The 18712-nt window shown below is 52.8% G+C and overlaps 9 protein-coding genes across 9 annotated transcripts; 5 read left to right on the top strand and 4 right to left on the bottom strand.

Annotated features, from left to right (window-relative positions):
- Positions 1-2238: 2238 nt before the first annotated feature.
- Positions 2239-3709, bottom strand: AB675_9007 (D-arabinitol 2-dehydrogenase [ribulose-forming]; the record flags this gene model as incomplete). Its single annotated transcript, XM_018149505.1, has 4 exons — positions 2239-2255; positions 2307-3014; positions 3128-3271; positions 3406-3709. 4 exons carry the CDS (start codon positions 3707-3709, stop codon positions 2239-2241), a joined length of 1173 nt encoding a protein of 390 aa, XP_018001608.1.
- Positions 3710-4394: 685 nt separating this feature from the next.
- Positions 4395-6095, bottom strand: AB675_9006 (Protein pbn1; the record flags this gene model as incomplete). Its single annotated transcript, XM_018149504.1, has 1 exon — positions 4395-6095. One exon carries the CDS (start codon positions 6093-6095, stop codon positions 4395-4397), a length of 1701 nt encoding a protein of 566 aa, XP_018001549.1.
- A 575-nt stretch (positions 6096-6670) lies between these two features.
- AB675_9005 (uncharacterized protein) lies at positions 6671-7687 on the top strand (the record flags this gene model as incomplete). The annotated part of the gene is made up of 1 exon (XM_018149503.1): positions 6671-7687. The coding sequence occupies one exon, from the start codon at positions 6671-6673 to the stop codon at positions 7685-7687; it is 1017 nt and encodes a 338-aa protein (XP_018001546.1).
- Positions 7688-9826: 2139 nt separating this feature from the next.
- On the top strand, positions 9827-11803 carry AB675_9003 (3-O-alpha-D-mannopyranosyl-alpha-D-mannopyranose xylosylphosphotransferase; the record flags this gene model as incomplete). The annotated part of the gene is made up of 1 exon (XM_018149502.1): positions 9827-11803. The coding sequence occupies one exon, from the start codon at positions 9827-9829 to the stop codon at positions 11801-11803; it is 1977 nt and encodes a 658-aa protein (XP_018001630.1).
- A 128-nt stretch (positions 11804-11931) lies between these two features.
- On the bottom strand, positions 11932-12252 carry AB675_9002 (uncharacterized protein; the record flags this gene model as incomplete). The annotated part of the gene is made up of 1 exon (XM_018149501.1): positions 11932-12252. The coding sequence occupies one exon, from the start codon at positions 12250-12252 to the stop codon at positions 11932-11934; it is 321 nt and encodes a 106-aa protein (XP_018001405.1).
- Positions 12253-13367: 1115 nt separating this feature from the next.
- On the top strand, positions 13368-13763 carry AB675_9001 (uncharacterized protein; the record flags this gene model as incomplete). The annotated part of the gene is made up of 1 exon (XM_018149500.1): positions 13368-13763. One exon carries the CDS (start codon positions 13368-13370, stop codon positions 13761-13763), a length of 396 nt encoding a protein of 131 aa, XP_018001389.1.
- Positions 13764-14636: 873 nt separating this feature from the next.
- AB675_9000 (uncharacterized protein) lies at positions 14637-15407 on the top strand (the record flags this gene model as incomplete). Its single annotated transcript, XM_018149499.1, has 2 exons — positions 14637-14912; positions 15027-15407. The coding sequence occupies 2 exons, from the start codon at positions 14637-14639 to the stop codon at positions 15405-15407; spliced, it is 657 nt and encodes a 218-aa protein (XP_018001446.1).
- Positions 15408-15747: 340 nt separating this feature from the next.
- Positions 15748-16119, bottom strand: AB675_8999 (uncharacterized protein; the record flags this gene model as incomplete). The annotated part of the gene is made up of 1 exon (XM_018149495.1): positions 15748-16119. The coding sequence occupies one exon, from the start codon at positions 16117-16119 to the stop codon at positions 15748-15750; it is 372 nt and encodes a 123-aa protein (XP_018001722.1).
- A 980-nt stretch (positions 16120-17099) lies between these two features.
- On the top strand, positions 17100-17903 carry AB675_8998 (uncharacterized protein; the record flags this gene model as incomplete). Its single annotated transcript, XM_018149494.1, has 1 exon — positions 17100-17903. One exon carries the CDS (start codon positions 17100-17102, stop codon positions 17901-17903), a length of 804 nt encoding a protein of 267 aa, XP_018001737.1.
- Between the last annotated feature and the right edge of the window lie 809 nt (positions 17904-18712).

The following is an 18712-nucleotide window of genomic DNA, read 5'->3' as shown; positions in this document are numbered from 1 at the left end:
CGATATGCCCCACGCTCATTATTATTAGCCTTTTGAATAGCTTCCCTCCGGTTGTCCTCGATATTCTTTGAGCTCCAGCAACATGGCAGACGACGTTGACGAGATGAGTAAAGCATCTCGAGTCAACACAAGGGCGGCTGTTGATACGAAGTCGCCAACTCCCTGCCCTGTGACCTACAGCGGCAATGATCTGCGCGCTCAGCTACGGTCAACGACGGCCACGTGAACAACAATTCTGCCCCATCAGGTGCTCACCTGACATGAGTAAGAAGTCTCGGATACTGGTCAAGGAGGCCTCCATTCGTCTGCGCTGGCCGTTCTCACAGCCACTCTATCTCGAATTGCATGATGCATCCCTTTTGACGGATGCGCTTGACAAGCTCCCGAGAGATCAGCGAGCACTGACACTTGCACCCTGGTCCTTGTCGACCTTAAATCTCACCTCCACCCGTTCCGAGGCAGCGGAAGTGGTTGCCTTTCTACCGGCATAACACAGCGTTATTCGCTGCACATTCCTCTATGTGCCGACATTCGGGCGCGCTCTGTCTATTCGAGCAGCCCTCGAAGGCCATAGAGACTCACATCAGCCTCTGGATCAGACCGGTGGCAGACTCGGACTGGCTTTGAGGCCATACCGGGCTTTCAATGCCTCGGAGTCCTCCTGGTGTCAGGACCGCCGAGAACACAGCCTAAACTCAATCTCAATCTATCGATTTCTAGAAGCCGGCTAGAACACTATGGATGCAACCGCATACGAGCTGGACGCAACAGCAAATCGGTCATCTCTGCTCGTCTCTCGAGGTCAACAAGCCAACCCTTGACCGTCATGGCAAGTTTGTCGTTGTCGGCCTCAAGAGCATCACTGCACACGTGTGCTCGCTGATCACAGTCTGCTTAAGCCAGCAGCTTCCCATTTACATACACTTCGAACCAAATGATCGATGAATAACTCTCGCCCCAGACATCAGCGAAACGTCCGCAGCCGACATGACGAACATGACGGCAGTGATGGCTTTCCGGTGCCTCCCCTTATGTTCACGATACAGCTCATCGATGAAGCCCGCCCCACCTGGTAGCAATAGGCGCTGACAAGGCATGACAATCTAGGACTCCCCAGAGACTGCTTGGAAGGGAGAGTCGAAGAAATGTCAAAGCTATGGCACCTATATATACTTGTTCGACAAAATCAAGGACCGAGGCAATCCGAGACCAGTCACTTCACTGATTCGAACAGCAGGCATTCACGGTCCGCGGTATGATCATATGGCATCAGGTGTTCTTCACTCAGGAATCATAAGCTTCACCAGTCTTCCTATGTTGCAGCACTGGCCACTGATCAACCGCGTCGATCTGAATGGCATATTGAGGCAGTGTTCAATGCACCGCATGTCACACACTCAACTGGCGCTCCACCTAGCTGACCTGCCTGCTTGTTTCTGTCACAACTCCTTAACGCAACCCATCATTCCCGACCGTTCTGCTCCTCCCAAGTCGAGTCTTACGCCAGAATCTACACTAGAAAGCTCACCTTCCGCATCTGTGTCTCAAGACACTTGTATTCGTCCAATGCCAAGCTCCGGCGACAGCAGCAAACTCAAGTTCAGGTCTCGATGTCACAGTGATCGTACCTACGTACCTATTCAGTCAGGAAAGAGACCTACCTACCTAGGAAAGCAGCAGCTTCCACCGGTCTGTTGCTAAGATAGTACTTCCATGAAAACAATCGAACTTTCTTCAGCGTATCGGGTTTTGCTTTCCTAAATTATTCTTCGAACGCCAAGACACGACTTACAGCTGCTGTATGTCTGCTCACCTTCACTCGATGCTGTAAGTACTAGCTGGTCCTCGTCCATCAGCACAGGTTCGCGACATTGTCAGTCATATGCATGCGGGCAACATCAGTTGCTTCGTCAGTGAGTGCCTGCGTCGCTAAACCTGTCCGTTGCCAAAGGCAATGACGTGTTCCCTAGTCGACATCAAGAAACTTGAGGACGTCTTGATCGTTTCGAGAGGGCGAAGCTCATATGGCCTATCTGGCTTTTATATGTCATGGATTTGATAGGGGCTGTGGACCTGCTTTCCCGGCTCCGCGCCGCCTGAACGCCAGTCTATAGTATCCCCAAATATGGTCAGCCGACCAGTAACGCAGCCAAGTTCGGCGGTTCCCCTGCCTACAACTCGTTCCTGCCTCAGAATGAACGCTGACAAGCTCTGCTCGCTTCCCAAATACGCTCGACTTTAGGTGCAAGTATACCCTATCCCACACATTAGCAAAACCTTTCTCTAGAAAACACAGAAGTACTCACCACCATCAACCCTCAGATCCGCCCCAGTAACATACCCACTCGCGTCACTCAACAAATACGTCACCGCCCCCATCAGATCCTCCGGCCGTCCCATCTTCCCCTGCGGGATCAAACTCGTCCACTTCTTCGCCAGATCCGGATTCTCATCCAGTATCTTCCGCGTCAACGCCGTCAGCATATACCCCGGAGAGATACAATTCACGCGGATGCCCGCGTGCGCCCACTCCACGGCCAATGACGCTGCGAGATGGCGGATGGCGGCTTTGGCGGCATTGTAGGGCGCTTGCGGTTGCGGGACGTTGACGATGGAGCCGGACATGCTGCCGATCATGACCATCGAACCCGGTCTTTTGGTCGATAGCAAATGATTCGCAAGTGCTGTACAGAACAAGTAGGTGCCGTCGACGTTGACGCCCCACAGCTTCTTAATCCTATCATATGGATAAGTCTCAGCGGAGAAGTTCTCGGTGAAGCCGGCGGAGGTGACGAGGTGGTCGACTTTGCCGTGGGAGGACAGGATCTCTTGGAAGCATGAATTGACGGAGTCGGGGTCGGAGACGTCGGAGTAGTGGGCGGTGATTTTGGGGATGCGGAAGACGCCTTCTTTCTTGCCTAGGTCGAATTTTGCGCGGTCGTATTCTTCGGATTTGGGGTTTTCTTTTTTGAATTGCTCGATCATGGCTTGGGTTTGGTGCTCGGCTTCCTCCTCTGTAGGCGTAGATGGTCAGCCGTCAGGTATCTCACACTGTCTCATGCCTCGGCCTGCGAGCAGCACTGGCTGGTTTCCCTGTAGTACCGGTAGATAGTTGAATAGTACGTACTGTTCATATCCACAATCGCCAGATCAGCACCACTGTTCACCAGCGCCTGGCCCATCACCAGCCCCAGACCGCGCGCGCCGCCCGTGATCACGGCTGTGCGGCCTTCGAGGGAGAATGTTGCGAGGGTGCGTTTCAGGTGGACGCCTGTTGTTCAATCACAGTCAGCACGTAGTTCATGCATTCCAGCTTCTCCTGCTTCGGCGCTTAAGACTCCCTCCCGCAGCCAGCAGTGCGTAGTGTGATGCACCTCAGCATCTGTGACAATGGGCTTGACTTACCGCCGCGGCCCTGAACCTGCGCTTCCCTAACCCCAAGATTGCCATCATCCGGGTATTCGAAGCTGATCTGGTTGTCTGTTCGCGAGCTGCTGCCCTCGTGCGGGCCTGCAGATGTGCCTGTTGCGGCGGTAGATTGTTTGTGGTAGGGGTCGTTTTTGCTATCGTCGTAAAGACGGGGGGCTGTGGAGAGTGTGCGGCGAGTGGTGGTTGTGAAAGAAGGAGATGTTCGTGGGAGGAGTGAGGGCGTGGTGGTCGGGCGGGCCGCAAGGCGGAGCATATTGCTTGTCGTGCGTGGGAGCGCCATCGGTGCGGTTGGTTTCTATATACGTTCCCGCCAAAGCAGTGGTGGGATGGGAGCGGTAAGCTGGGTGTTATATCTGTACACTTCAGGTACGCGGAACGTGAGCAGAAACGAGGAACTGCGAGTATAGGGTGCTCAAGTCGAAAGGAATGCGAGTATGGCAGTAAATTGTTAAGTCGAGTCCTTCACGAACGTGTTGTTTTTTTATTGAATCAATATCTGGACCCCTGACGTACCTGAGTAACACAGCATACGGCTAATAATCGCTGATGCACTGCATTGGCTCAATGCAGGAGAAAGCTCGTCTCGAGATCTACCGTTGGGAATACTTTGCGGAAGCTCAAAGCTGCAGCATGATGTCAAGTGGGGTGAAATTTGTGGGGGGATTAGGTGTGGCGTGGTGGAATTCTGATAGCAGATCCGGGCTTGGCTGGGGGCGTGGCCCTGCTCTGCTGTTCTTGTGGACAGCATCTGGCCAGATCGATTGCGGCGTTCTGCGTAGATACTTATCAGTCATCCAGCGCACAGTAAATTGGCAGTTAGAAGTCAGAGGTCCTGGCCCGATGAGGTCGCTGACCATGGAATGCATCAGTGTTCGGTCATACTGACCTGCACACGAATGCAAAGATGGAGGTCTGTATGGATGGTCGCGTAAATATATACGTGTACAAGTGGATCTAGTCTTCACTCAGCCACGTCTCCTCAGACTACCAGCGTCGAAGCCTGGACCACTGACAGGTTGCTCCCACTCCTTGGTGATCGGCTTCGTTGTCTCTACTGTCTCAGGAATATAGCTTCCTAACTCCCTCTTCAATCCTAGCCACAGTTTCGCCGTGATCCATAGAAATCCCACGCTTATCGCGAGGAGAGTGACGAGCTCGATCGCATACGGCGTTAGCGTAACACCTGTCTGAAGGACCGGAACGCTCAGTGTAAGAGTGAGCTTATCACTACCCATCGCCGTGGGCTCAGGTTGTGGATTCAAATGGAAGAAAGTCGTCAGCGGCCCATACAGCCCGTCATACCCCAGGTGAACACGATCGAACGGGTTCACGGGAAACTTCGCCGCGGAGTCTGCTTCGGCAGGACAGGCGAAGTACACGACTGGGTACGGCAGCGTGACTTGTTCGTGCGAGGTCGCGTTGCTATGCGGAAGGTACCGCAGGTGCAATGGCACGGTGACTTCCCATGGCGAAGTTAGATCGGCGTCCAGTTCCGGGAGGGTGGGCGTGAAGAGCAGACTTGAGCCCCATGGTGATGAGGGGATGTAATCTGGTGCTTCGAGGTCAAGGTGCCCTGTCAGGGAGTGCACGGCTTGAATGTGGTAGGTCGAGCGGAAGTTTGGATCAGAGATCTTGAGACTGTAGGGGTCGACGAAGGTGTGCGAGGGCAATGTCAGATGGACTTGAGGCGTGCATTGCGCGGCAGATGGGATAGTGATTTGTTGCTGCTGGAGGGCTCTGAGGTGCGGGAGAGTGATCTTCAGGGTCGGATGCAATCCTTGTGGTTGCTGAATGCTGGCGTGGTAATTTGATGAGGCCGCTGCCGGAAAGATATGGTGACGGCTAGGGAAGGAGAACCTTGTTGGTTTGGGCTTGGTATCTGTACCGAGGACGGTGAGAAAGCCAGAAAGGGTCAGGTCTTGGGGGTCGGCCGTGATGGCTTCTGGCGAGAGGATGCCGACTTCAACTCGCGTTTGGGAGGTCGCTGAGGGAATGTCGAGTGAGAGAGACCATGCATCAGTGGTCTTGTGCTGTGATGCCGGATCGATCAGACTACTGGGCGGGCGAGACCAGAAGGCTGAGACTGTTAGGGATTGGGTGATTGCGCTCCATGAAATGTCGAGGTAGTCTGCGGTTGAGAGTAGAGATGTCGAGTGTATACATAATAGCGAAGAGCCCGGGCAGAAAGTTCGCTGAAGGTAGACCACGAAGTGATCCAGGTTTGGTAACGTGGCGTGATACTGCAAGGCAGGAGTCGTCTTGAATTCCGATTCAAGGACATCGGCCTTTGTGAAGCTTGTGTCGGGAGCGTGGCATTTTGCAGAGGGCGCGAACAGCTCGTGCAGCGCTCGACACAACAAGCCCTCACTGTCAGCGTCTCTGGTTGCAGAGCCTGGTGTATAAAAGACTTGTAGACCAGGAGCTGCCCGGGTAGTGTATGGTGCCGAGAGGTTGTAGTTCTGTTGGGTTGTCCATCGAGCATGTAGTTCTCGAGCGTCAGCGAGGAACGACTGGAGCTCTGTTGGAAGCTCGTCAAGGCTGTACTTCAGTTGCTCTTCTCGAGCAGCCTTTATTGATGGGATGAAGAAGCGCGAGGATGTGATCTCGACGGACGAGGGGTCGAACTCTATCGACGGATCGCTGATGAATGTCGTCCGGCGTCTCATGATGATATCAACAGAGAACGGATGTTGACGGTGATAGTTAAGCACGCCGCTGACCAGCCAGTCGCCGTATGTGAAAGCGTATACCGGCTAGCATGAGAGGGAAGAAACGACGTTGAAGTTGCCGAAAGCAGAGCGATCGCCCGATTGTCTTGGCATCCTGCGAATCACGTGGGCTTTGGATTTACACTGCATCAATCAACGAGCTCCAATATCATTGATATTTTTCTTCCGTCACATGGCTCGAAGGGTCAGGTCATGCAGATGTGCACAAGGATAGTTGCTCTTTCGGGATCGACGACCGAGTACCTCCCGGAGCTGTCCATGCTCTGTCACACGAGCCAAAAAGCCTAAAGCAACAAAGCAACCCCCCGACAAGGTTCGAGCCGCTTTGTACAGTGGGAAGGGGTTGTTGTCGTGATGTGAGGCTCAAATCGTGATGGATCGTTGCAAGTGCGCCAGAGCCGTACCCGCAAAGCTGAATTGAGGAGGATGGGAAGTACGAAACCCCGGACTGCGACAGAGAAAGTTCTTGTGGTGGGAATGCGATCAAGTCCAAGTAAGTCGACATAGCGACGATGAGCAACGGCAAGCGGCTGCAGACCATCAATTTCATCTTGTTGATCGTACTTGGGTTCCTGATACTAGAATCATTATTCCATCGACAGACACGGTTGGACACCACGAACGATGTTATCGACTACGTCGACGCAACGGCATCTACGCCCCGGGAGTCGAAATCAGCGACGGTAGGCAAGCTCATGATGCAGTATGGGCCAGTCAATCCAATGTACGAGCGAGCGCTCGCAACACATGTACCGCACAATCAACAACACAGCTATTCGATGTCCGTCCTCCGCCAGACAACAGCGGGACCATTATGGTCGAAGCCTGCCTACATGCTACAGCACGTCCTGACTGAGCTCGAGAAGCCAGCCGAGTTCCGCCTAAATTGGCTCTTCTGGTTCGACAGCGACATCGTCTTACTCAATCCGAACGTGCCACTGGAAGTGTTCCTGCCACCGCCAACCCCTGACAATCGGTGGGATCACATCCAAGCCCTCGTCTGTCAAGATAGCAACGGCCTCAACACCGGTGTGCTTGCTCTCAAAGTGGACATATGGGCCGTGAAGTTCCTCGCCTCCACATTATCAACAAGGGAGTCTCAGCCCAACGTCGAGCTCAAGTATAATGATCAATCCGCCATGGAGTTCTGGTTGCAATCCAACTTGTTCCGTAACAACACCATGCATGTACCGCAGCGATGGTTCAATGCGTATCCTGGCAAGCGTGGCACAGCGTCAGGCCTTCCAGATCCATACCTGCCACAGACAAGGTGGCATGCATATGCTGTGAGGGAAGGAGATCTGGCCGTGCATTTCGCTGGCAATGGAGAGACAAGAGCTCCGAGGATGCTGCCATGGCTTGATGTCGCGGAGAAACGACTGACGAAGTGGGAGGTGCCGCTCAATGAGACTGGGTTGGTGGACGAGGTCAAGAAGTTCTGGGAGAAGGACGCGGTCTGGGAGTGGGAGCGTGTGCAGGTGCTGCGCGAGCGGTCGAATTACAATTATACTACGCCGCCGCGGGAATGAAATAAAGTTCCGAACATAGAGATAAAGCGGCTCTGCGGGAACACCCTGTTGACCTTTAAATGCATGTGACAGAGGAAATCAATTGCAAGACTACTATATGCTCTAGACCAGGACCACAAAGGCCGTAGTGGTTTTGCTAACAGCGAGTATGTATGCCGGAAAATAGATATTTCTCAAGTGGCACAGAGGGCCGACGTCTAAACCGTCGCTCTAGTCTTCCAACGAATCCTACATCAGTCCAGATGCCGGTCCAAGAGCTTGATCGACCACGTCTTTGACATCAGCGTCGGATGATGGATCTGGAGCTGGAGGATCCATGTCTTTGCTAGAGTCGTCTGCTGTTAGCGAGTCTCCCGCGATTGAGGCCCGCACTGTCGACCGCGGGTGAGAAGAAGTTTTGGACGTAGGCTATCCTGGTCGTGTTGGACGATATGGTCGTGTCGGTTCAGTAGCTGAGCCACCTGTACCTCGGTCAGGGTCGGCTTTTGCATTCTCTTCAGCGCTTACTGACCATTGAGCCGGCAGACTAGGGCGCGGCAATTGAACGCCGGTTTCTTTGACGAGACCACAAACACATTCCAGTCATCACTGGCGCAAAAGACCCCTTCGTTTATTCCCTTGATGTGACTGTCGCCTTGGAGACCGAGACTGCCATCTTCGTTCACCCCGATGCGGTCAGTATCTGCGGGAGTATTCTCAGTGAGCCTGACACCAGAGTATCCTGAACCACCGTCCGAGGTGACATACTTGTCGTCAGATCTGAGGTAGTTGTCCGCGAAATAGAACCACGCTGCGTGCTCCGAGTCTTCGGTGACAACTACATCGTCACCAGCGAACGCCCAGTAGTGCTTTCCAACCTGGTAGCGGTGTCCTGCGATGCTGACAGAGACGTGGAAACGTTGCCTCTCGGGCCCTTCCTGCAAGCTATGCTTGTAGATAGCGTTTTCCGCATCGCTGAGTTGTGTCAGTAGCAAGAGCCCTAGTAGGGAGATGAACATCGCGCGAGACCGTGACATCGTTACTCATGCCATGAAGCTGCGAAGTACCGTGCAGATGTTATAGCCCAACAAGCCTTTGTCACGGATCTCTGGCACATATTGCCTAGCCATGCCTCGTGCTCACACGCAAGAAGATAATTCTAGGGCAACCTCCATGATCGCCATCACTGTGATCAATTGAATGAAGAAGAGTGGACTGCAAGTGAGGATACCTCGATCATCTGCTACGGGGTCAGGATGAGGAGCTCCGTCGGACTTGCTGTCCAAGTTGGCAAACGCACTGAGCATGCAGACTGCGCCATTAATTCGGCAGACCCAGTCTGGTCAGCTTCGCCTGTCGCGTGCTCTCGTATCAGGTCGGGCTGAAGCTTCAGTACAAAGATCAAGGTCCGCATGAAACTTTGAGTTCGGGTCTTTTTGTGTCATTTGAAGCCCGAATTTCGCGAATTTTGACGGCAGCGACGTCGTCACAATTGCCTACGCCTTCGAACTTTGTTTCTTTGGATCTAGAGCTACCTACGTAGCATTCTTGGGAATGAACTTGAGAAACTGCACTCTGCCTTTGTTGTGTTTGGTGCATTCGGGCAACAGACTTTCCGTCAGATCACAGTAAGCCGCCGACAAACATGATGCCAACCTCAATCGACCCTGAGGAGATGATGGGCATCTTTGTCCTCTGGTACGGGTCAGCTAGCCTCAGGCGACGTCTGGACGCTCGCGATGTCAACCACAAAGGATGAAGAAGATGGAGTTCTTGTGTGGATTCAACGTCGCCAACGGGCCATCAGGTTTCGGAAGGTGGAAATTCTGTGGCACCTGAGAGGTCAGAAGGTGGCATCGTATTCCACGCCATTTGCTGAAGGCAGTTCATTGTTAGCGATCCAACAGTGTCACGCGTTTCATGACGATAAGCCAGAGTTGAACTCCTGGTGACAGCATATCTCCATGATGAAGTCGGTGAGAATGCAAGGACAGGACACCAGGTTGTTACGACGGGATGGGTTCACTTTGGTGCCTCAAAATCAGGAGACATGCGGTGTTCCTCACCCTACTGTGCTTCGCCGGCTGGCACTTGCTCAAGAGCCACAGCAGTCTCGCACAGCCCGATGTTGTGCGTAGCCACAAGACCGCAAGGTCCCATATGGACGATATGAGGGATCTGATAGACGAGTACTTTTCATTTGAAGCCCGTCAACATGCTTCTGAGCCCACAGATGAGAACAAAGAGCAGAGAAGGGAAGACCAGCCTGTACTCAAGGATGGAAAGTCCGCACAATCTCAGATTGCCGAGGAGGAAGACGATGAGCAAGTCCCTGCAGTCAAGCACAAGAACTCCAACAATCACGTTCGGGCCGTGGAGGGCGGCCTTGTCATTGGAAAAGAGGATTCTCCTCTACTGGAACATGGAAACAGCCAAGAATCGGATCAACATCTGTCTCTGGAAGCCGAGGCTGAGCTTCTTCCAGATTTTGTCTACATGCCATTCGAGGGAGCCGTGGAAGACGAGCATCTCGATGGATGGGAAGATCGGTGGCTAAGTGAGGGCTTCTACGACCTTGAATCTTACGGGACGCTCTCCGAGCCAAGTATCGACTTCCTGTACCTCTGGGTCAACGGATCGGAGGACGCGTTCCGTGAAGTGAAGCTTCCGTGGGAGCAAAGATCTGTGCTCAACGATGCGGATGGAAAATGGATCGCTTCACACAGTACGAATCGGTATAGGGATTGGAACGAACTCCGTTACAGCCTTCGCAGTGTGCACAGAAACGCGGGTCATTTTCGAAACAACATCCAAGTGCTCGTCAATTCACTGAATCAGCAACTTGGCGAAGGCTCGGTGTTGCATCGTCAGTCTCCAAAGTGGCTGAAGACACCTGAAGACCACAACATTCAAGTTCTGGCGCAGGAAGACTTCTTCGACAAGAAGACCGCCGCCTGTCTCCCAACCTTCAACTCGCTCACTATCGAGAATCAGCTGTTCAATGTACCCTCAGACGCTGATCAACTATTCGCATTGTCGGATGATATGTTGTTAGGAGCCAGACATGCTCCTTCGGACATCTATTCACCGCTCTTCGGGCCTGTCATGGGATTCAAGAACAACGGCTATAGCACCACTTCTCCGCCAACGCAACAAGATGCACAGCGCTTTGGTGAGAAGCCATACTTGATCTATACTTCATGGCTGCTCAATAGACGTTTTGGCATCCGCAAGAGAAAGGGACAGAGTCATTTCGGTCACTCGATCTCGCGGAAGGTGATGCGTGAGGCTCTCACATCCTTCCCTCGTCCTGAATTCCGCAGCGCATGCAAGCGTTTCAGAGGTGAAGGCTTTCAGATATACTCCTGGTACGTCACCTTTCACTATCTGATCGAGCGCCATCGAGAGGTCTTGTTGTGGAGTTACCTGGTCCTTCGCAGTGACCTGGACGGAGATGGGGTGCTATCTTGGCCGGAGCGACAGGCAATGCTTGATGACCTTGCTCGTGGCACCGAGAACTTGGCAAAGGCCTCCTACAGACGTCGGACCTTCTACCATGTACCGGCAATGCTCGAAAGAGCAGGACTTGCGCCACCACAAGTCAATACGAACTTACTGTGGACGTCTCTCGACGGGCCGGTTGCCATTCGTGATGCAAATTGCGAGGACTTCGATGTGGATGACTGCTTGGCACCGGGGTTTGGCCTCAACAGGTCGTCTTCAGTGAGCAACCCATTGTTCAGCTCAGCGGTTATCTTTGACCGCGTGGCACGACAGAATCCTCACTGTGGCGACTGTCTGCTCAAGATTGTCCTGCACCAGACCAGACAAGGGCTCGCACCTTTGCTACCGGTTGCTGGGAGCAAGAGTCGCGATACTGTTGTTAAGGCACTTATGAAGTACAAGTACACCATCATGGACCCGACAAATTCGTTGTTCGTTATGGTCACGGATGCAGATCAAGTCGACAGCACGCTGGTCGAAAAATATATTCGTCAGGGCAAGGAGTTGCCAGGCCAGCTGTGTCTGAATGACGACGTTTCTACGACAGATCTTGACGAGCTCGAAGACACGCGCGAGGCTATCACGGAGCTGTTGCAGGGAATTTTTCCTGAGAAAGCTGCTTGGGAATGGTAAAGAACACAAGGCCGGAGGATCTTCGTCACATCATATTATACATGATCATTCGCAAGATTGCTGGAAAGAAACCAAGGCTGCAAGGCCTCAACCATGTCATTTAAGCGCAGACAAATTCCGACGTCGCCTTAGATCATCATGCCTGTCCGAACTGCTCCATTATAGACCTTGTCAAAGGCCTTCTCCCACGCCTGCACCGGCTTCGATTCCTCGAATTTATGCACCGCATCCTCAGGCGCGTGGACTATTGCTTGGACGCTTGACCTCCGTCTTGCTTGACCCTCGACTGCTTCGGGCTCCTTTGCCGGAGTAGCCTCCGCTGGCGCAGGCTTTGCCGGGTCGTGAAGTTGAAGGAATTCGGGCAGGTGCTCTTTGATGCTATGCTTGCGGTGTTCACGTTCAGAGACGACTTCTGGCTTGGCTCCGTGAGGGTGCCGTTCACCAGCCATGGTCCTGGAGGTACTTGTGCCATTTTGTGTAGGAAGTTGTTGTGTGGTGTGTTTGGATGGCTTGTTGGACTGGTGTTGCTTGTGCTGTGAGGACTGGACGATCACTTCAAACATACGATTGCTATAGTTATTGGTTAAGATATCAATTGCTCACCAGGCATCGAACTTAGAGGCAATATATATGCGAACCTTGCGTGGCATGATGCGCCAGTTTCTACCTGCTTTCGTACTTACCAAGATGACTCGTGACTTCTGCATAATCAACGTTGGCCTGATCAGGAGTGCTCGTTGAGCAAAATCGGTACCATGAGAGATATTGACTACACCGCAGTGGTAGGTCCACAGGCTTGCTCAGCGACCAACGTCATCGAGCATAAGCGGTGCTGATTGGCTGTGTTGATGGAGTGGAGAGCATGAGGTGAGATGAGGCATTTCTGGGGAAGGGTTCAACGACGTCCCTTCAGTGCTCGCTCTTGGGACTGCTCATCCGTGCCATGCACTGAATCATCGAATGAGAGCCGCAGATACCCTCAGTAGCAGTCGCGCAGCTCTGTCACCTCCACTGGACGTGGGAGGCTTTGCTTCAGCTGTTGTCCGCGGTCGGCTCGCGAAATATTCTCGAAATGTTCAGACACGCGACCATCCGATGTTTATCCCTCATTCGCGCATCTCTCCGTCCCTGAGTTTCCTCTACAGTGAGTGGTATACCTCAGCTCATCCGTCCCGCCGCGTACAACGCTTCGGACCAGCGAAAGCGCGATACGGAGAGCTGAGGCCGACCGGCAAAGAACGCTTAGATTTTCTGCAGAGCTGAATTGTTCTTACGCGTCGACGTCTGCCAGGTACTACGAGCCATTGCGTAGCATGGAAGACCTATTCTCGCGTGATGAAGTAGCTCACTCATAGTGAGCAAAGCATGCTCTGGCTAAGTATATGAGTGACTCGACCCCTGACCGACACCATCGATTAGTCCATCATTACCACAAGCGATTACACCTAGTTTCTTGCTGGTTAATACCATTATAACAAACCATTAGGCAACACTCCAAACACTAAAAATCCATCGACGTCGCCAATTATACTCTGCCTGCACAGACTTGCACCTGGGACACACAATGGGCCTCTTCGACGATCTGCTAATCGGCGGTGCCGGACTCGCCTTTGTCGAGCACGAGCACACCAAGCATCAGCGACAACGCTTTGAGCAACAATACGCACTCGAGCAGCAGCAAGCGCAGTACCAGAATGGCGGCATGCAGGGGCAGTACCGCTCCGCCGGACCTTCATATGGTCCTCCTCCCCAAGGACCGTACATGCAGCAACAGCCCATGCAGTATACTGGCTGCTGTCCGAATTGCGGCTACAACTTAGCAAATGGCATGCAAGGCGGGCAAGGTTATCAGTATGGTGGACCGCAACAAGCAGCTGGATATCAGCCGCCAGCGTATCAAGCACCAGCGTACAGAGGCAGTCCACCGCTGCCACCACGGACGCCGGAACGGAAGAATTAGGTAAATTTGTTGCCGTCGGGTTGGCTTGGGCGGGCATGACGGCTTCATGACTTACACAAACACCTTTCCCGCATTCTTTCGGCGTCAAGTGGTTCCAGATGCATCTGGTTCGGGCAGCAGTTGGCAGGCCTGTGGCTCCGCTTGGATCTTGTATTGAAAGTAGGCAATACTATTGTTGCTCCGTGCAGGTCTCGACCAAGTCGCTCTCTGAAAAAGCTCTCGTTGCATCATGGCTGAATGGACTTATTCGCTGTATTCGCGACTCAGGTGCATTGGTCCCTACCTACGTTGGCCTGGCCTTCCTGCTACACTGGAGACGCAGGAGTGGTCGATGCTCCTGCCCCAAGGCAACAGAGGCAATCGCGCGCACTTACCGACGCAGGCTGTCTGAGCGTTCTGTCGCTATGTTGCAGTCGCGACTGCCAAATGCAGGAGTGACAGCTCCTGCCTTTCAAATTGAAAAGACATCGATGTCGGCAAGCGCTCCTGTGCTGCTGATAGATTTCTCCGTCGCTTTGTTCTCACATCATCTCCCGAACCACTATCGTTACCATCTTGTCCGAACGACATTGTCACTCTCTTTGTCTTGTACTGATAGTGGCATTTCCACACCCGCAGCTGGTTCTGCACCATTGCATTAGTCGTTCGAGCAGCTGGTTTCTGCTTTATTTTATCCATCCAGCGTGAGTTTCAACCCATCAGCCGACCTCTCTCCACCCCCAGGCGTCTTTCCTTTCACTTCATGGTGCTCCGATACGATCGCCGTGCTCGTGCAAGATTTGAGAAGCCCGCCTCGGACATTCTTGTTTCTGGCATAGTACTGATAGCTTCATCAGGTGTTCACGAGAGTTTCCATTCTTCTGTCCGACAATCATGTCACCACCACCTCGCCAAAACATCAGCTCCGCAGCCATGAGTCCTCGAACATCTTGTGAGGTCGTCCACCAGCCACAGCCGCCCACCGTTCTACAAGGCATTCCGGCAGTATCATATGAGACGATTCCGCCGCTTCAGACGCCCATGTCCAGTGCAAAAGGTGTACTCGACAATGTTTCAGAGTTCAATCTGAAAGATGAGGAAAAGGCTGTTACCAGCGACGAAGCTCTCAAGGGCAAGACAGCAAGAGACACCCGCCAGAAACGTCGTTGGGTCGATTTCAAGCACTAGGCACGCAAACAAGACTCACAATTCCTTTGTGTCTTCATATCCCTCGGCTTCCTTATACTTGTATCAACGGTCTTATTCCGACAATTCCACTGCGAGCACTGGATCTTTGGCCCGATCATGCAAGCGCTCTATTCCCTCGCTGCAGGACTTGTATTGGATTACGTTCTCGATAGGGCCATCCCCGATCGCAAGATCTGGGCTCCGATAGTCTTCTCGATTGGGACGTTCTGTGTGTGCTTCGCATTCGGCTTCATCGTCAAGATCGCCATGGAACATTGTCCCAACGCATGCAATCAATGCCAAACAGGAAACGCAACTGCCTCTGCTATTAGCAACGCAACTTCCTCTGCTATGAGCCACGCTACATCAACAGCTCTAAGCAACGCTACTTCAAATGCTCTGAGCAACGCTACTTCAACTGCTCTGAGCAACGCTACTTCTTTCGATATGAGCAACGTTACTTCATCTGCTCCGTGAGGGACGCATTGCTCTTTGCGTGTGTTGGAATTCGCAAGTGGGATTGGGCGAGCGAGCGATCTTGGGCGAAGGTGGACTGAAGTGGATCAGGCGGGCTTGGTCCCACGGAGGTGATGATCATATATGTTGATGACAGTATATCTGTATTAGCGGAGGTTGATCAACTCTGGTAGTCGCAACTCTTCCACAGTCTGGTCTATGGCTGCAGGTTCTGGCGAACAGCATTCCGATGGCTGGGCACTCTGAGAAGTTGGCTTGAAATGGAGGTAGCTCGAATCAAAAGCATCTGACCATGCATCCACTCGCAGGGCGAAGACGCCGGTAACGTCGAGCCACTCCCCTACTCCAGCGCATTCACATTCGCCTCACCAACCTTAATGACATAGCTGATCAACATCCTCAGCACGCCCGTACCACCCTGACTTACGTTCTCGCTCCTGACGTGAACTCTGGTGCCATGGTCGACGAAGCTGTCTCCAGCGGTGTAGAACTCCTCGAGAGAGTCGGGACCGTCCCATTGGGAAAGGACGGAGCCTTCGAGGACGTAACCGGTTGCTGCGACGGGGTGGGTGTGTACTGGGGCGTTGACGCCAGGAGGGTAGGTTAGGAGGACGAGGCGGGACTCGTAGCCTGGGAGGGCGGGGATTGGGATTTGCTGAAGGATTTGGCGCTGGATATTGGAGGTGGACGGAACGGAGCTGTTGGTTGACATGATTAGATACTTGGCTGAGGAGCGCTCTCAGGTTCTCGTTCGTCCTAAAAGTGCCGGAATTACAGAGATGGCTATTCGGTCTTGGACACTCTTCTTTTCGTTGTTCGGTAGCACACATCACAGATTGCCACGACGTTCACGTACCTATATAGCCCGCCGTGGAGTGATACAACACTCACCTTTGCTGTCTTCACGAAGTCATGGTAGCGCAACGCGTATAGCTTCAAGCCTGCTTAGCAGATCAAAGACTGTATAGTGCTTCTCACTCAGGCCTTGAAGCCGTCATCAGAACCTTGTCGCTGAAGGATCTTCGACCGTTGTTAACTTGTCCAAGCGAGAAGCGGATAGATTTCTGAAAGCAGAATCCGTGAGAGAAAAAGATCAAGCGGAATGGTATCTAGAGGATGATGTCATACATTGTGAACCGAGCAGCAAGCCACTGGCCGTTTCGGAGGACTTGACGATGAGGATGACTCGCCGTGCAAGTGGATCTGCATTCGTGCATTGTGTCGAAAGATCACTATTCAATTGATATATCGTTGCCGTTCGTGCTGCACGATGAAGGGATCTCACTCTCGCTTCGGCCTTCGTGCACCTGTGTTGTGTGGAACGAATGATGCACTCGTTACCGTGACACTACCACACTCGTCACCGAGTGATGCTGCTCTATCAGCTTCTGCCGACATTGGCTCCTGCAGCACCATGATACGAAACTTATGGACGGAGCGCGACTGACGCGTCGAGTAGAAGATTGGACGCAACTGCTCGTTACGGTGTCCTGGTCGTACGTGTGTCGGTTTTGGGCAGTCACGATCTGTTCTGGAGAAGTCGCGTTGTGATGCAGGCAAGTGCGATGCAAGTCAGGTATAAAGACAGACACGGAAGTTGCCCAGGCATGTTATAACTCGAGCTGTGCAACTACACGTACTTACACTGCATACTAAGTAACAATCGTGACTCATCCATTGCAGTCCCCCATCATGGCATCAAACATCTCAATTACTTACATCGGCACGGCGACAGCCATTATCTATCTCGACCATCTGACAATACTTACTGATCCATACTTCTCTCCTCCCGGCACGTCTTGGACAGGCGCCTCCGGAACCACTCTGACCAGCACTTATCAACCCGCTCTTGAGCTGAAAGATCTTCCGCCAATCGACTTGGTCCTTCTCAGCCACGAGGACCACAAAGACAATCTCGATGATCTGGGAAGAACACTTCTCAATGGAAGGAGGGTCATCACGACGGTAGACGGGGCACAGAAGTTGGGCAAGAGAGAAGGCATCGTTGGTCTAGGACCGTGGGAAAGCACGACTGTCCAAGGGAGAGACGGCTTGCAGTGGAAAATCATAGCCACTCCCTGCGCACATTTCCCCGGTGGTGAATGTATCGGATTCGTGATCACTGCAAAACGCTTTGGTCACTCACCTGAACGTTTATTCAAGGCGATATATTACTCAGGCGACACAGTGTACTTACCAGAACTTGGCCGGAAGATTGCAAAGAGGTTCGATATTCTTGTTGCGTTAATCAACATGGGACAGGCGACGGTGACGAAGTCTGATGGTGGTACCTTGCAAGTAACGATGGATGCGGAGCAGGCGTTGCAGCTAGTGCGAGAGATCAAGCCGCAGGTCGTCGTACCGATGCACTTCGAAGGCTGGAGTCACTTCAAAGAGGGCAGGAAGGGCATTGAGCAGGCATTCGGGCTTAGCAACATTGCGCCGACAAGGCTGCACTTCTTGATTCCGGGTCTGAAGACAGATATCGTAATGTGAAGGGGTCCTGGCCTTTGGTACTGGCTGTGCCAGACGCGATATGACGTCCACAAGTCTCAACGACTGCTGCCCGAGTCGGTCAGCAAATCTCATCCGCTGTACATGCCGACATACGGAGCCTGTCCAGTATTGGCCACAGGTTGTCTTCACATCCTGTAATACATGATACGAGCATTCAGAATGACAAGCTGATCGTAATGGTCCACTTCGTTCCGCCAGTCCAATCCTATCAGTAGAGCCTTTGATTCGTGATCTGAGTGTCGCCAAATACACAGGGTGCTCCGTAACAACTTGGTAACTAGTTGCACTCCATTGGACAATTCGTATCGCAGTCCGTATTGCAGCTTGACCAAAAAACGAGGGCTGTCCTACCATCACGAGTGGTTCGGCTGCAGATTGTTTCGCTTCGCGGAACACGTGCTTTGCCGAAGCTAGCTGCAACCTTGTCACAGGCAGTGTGCAAGCGATTGGTATGATCAAAAGAGCAGAGAGGTAAGCAAGGAGAGATGCGACTAAAGTGACGAGATGGAGACTGAACAGATGGCGGAGCTTCCGCTGCGGCTTGGCAGTCGCTTGATCCCCAGAGCTGAAGGCTTCAGCGACGACTTGACCAGAAGCGAACCAATGCCAAAGCGTCCGTCTCAGCCCTCTTCAGTCAGCCTTTCACATCGTATTGAACGACATTGAGATCTCCGCGGGAACCCTTGGTAAATTCGACACGCCGACAACGTACCCACTGCAGCATCGCAATGTGTTGATCAGGCGCCTACCAGGGCAAATTTGGTGTGTCCAGTGCGTAGCTTCAGCAT

Source organism: Cyphellophora attinorum (genome assembly GCF_001299255.1).
Source record: "Cyphellophora attinorum strain CBS 131958 chromosome Unknown Contig9, whole genome shotgun sequence".
NCBI lineage: Eukaryota > Fungi > Ascomycota > Eurotiomycetes > Chaetothyriales > Cyphellophoraceae > Cyphellophora > Cyphellophora attinorum.
Note: the sequence above shows the minus strand (reverse complement) of the source record. Positions and strands in the feature narration are given on the sequence as shown.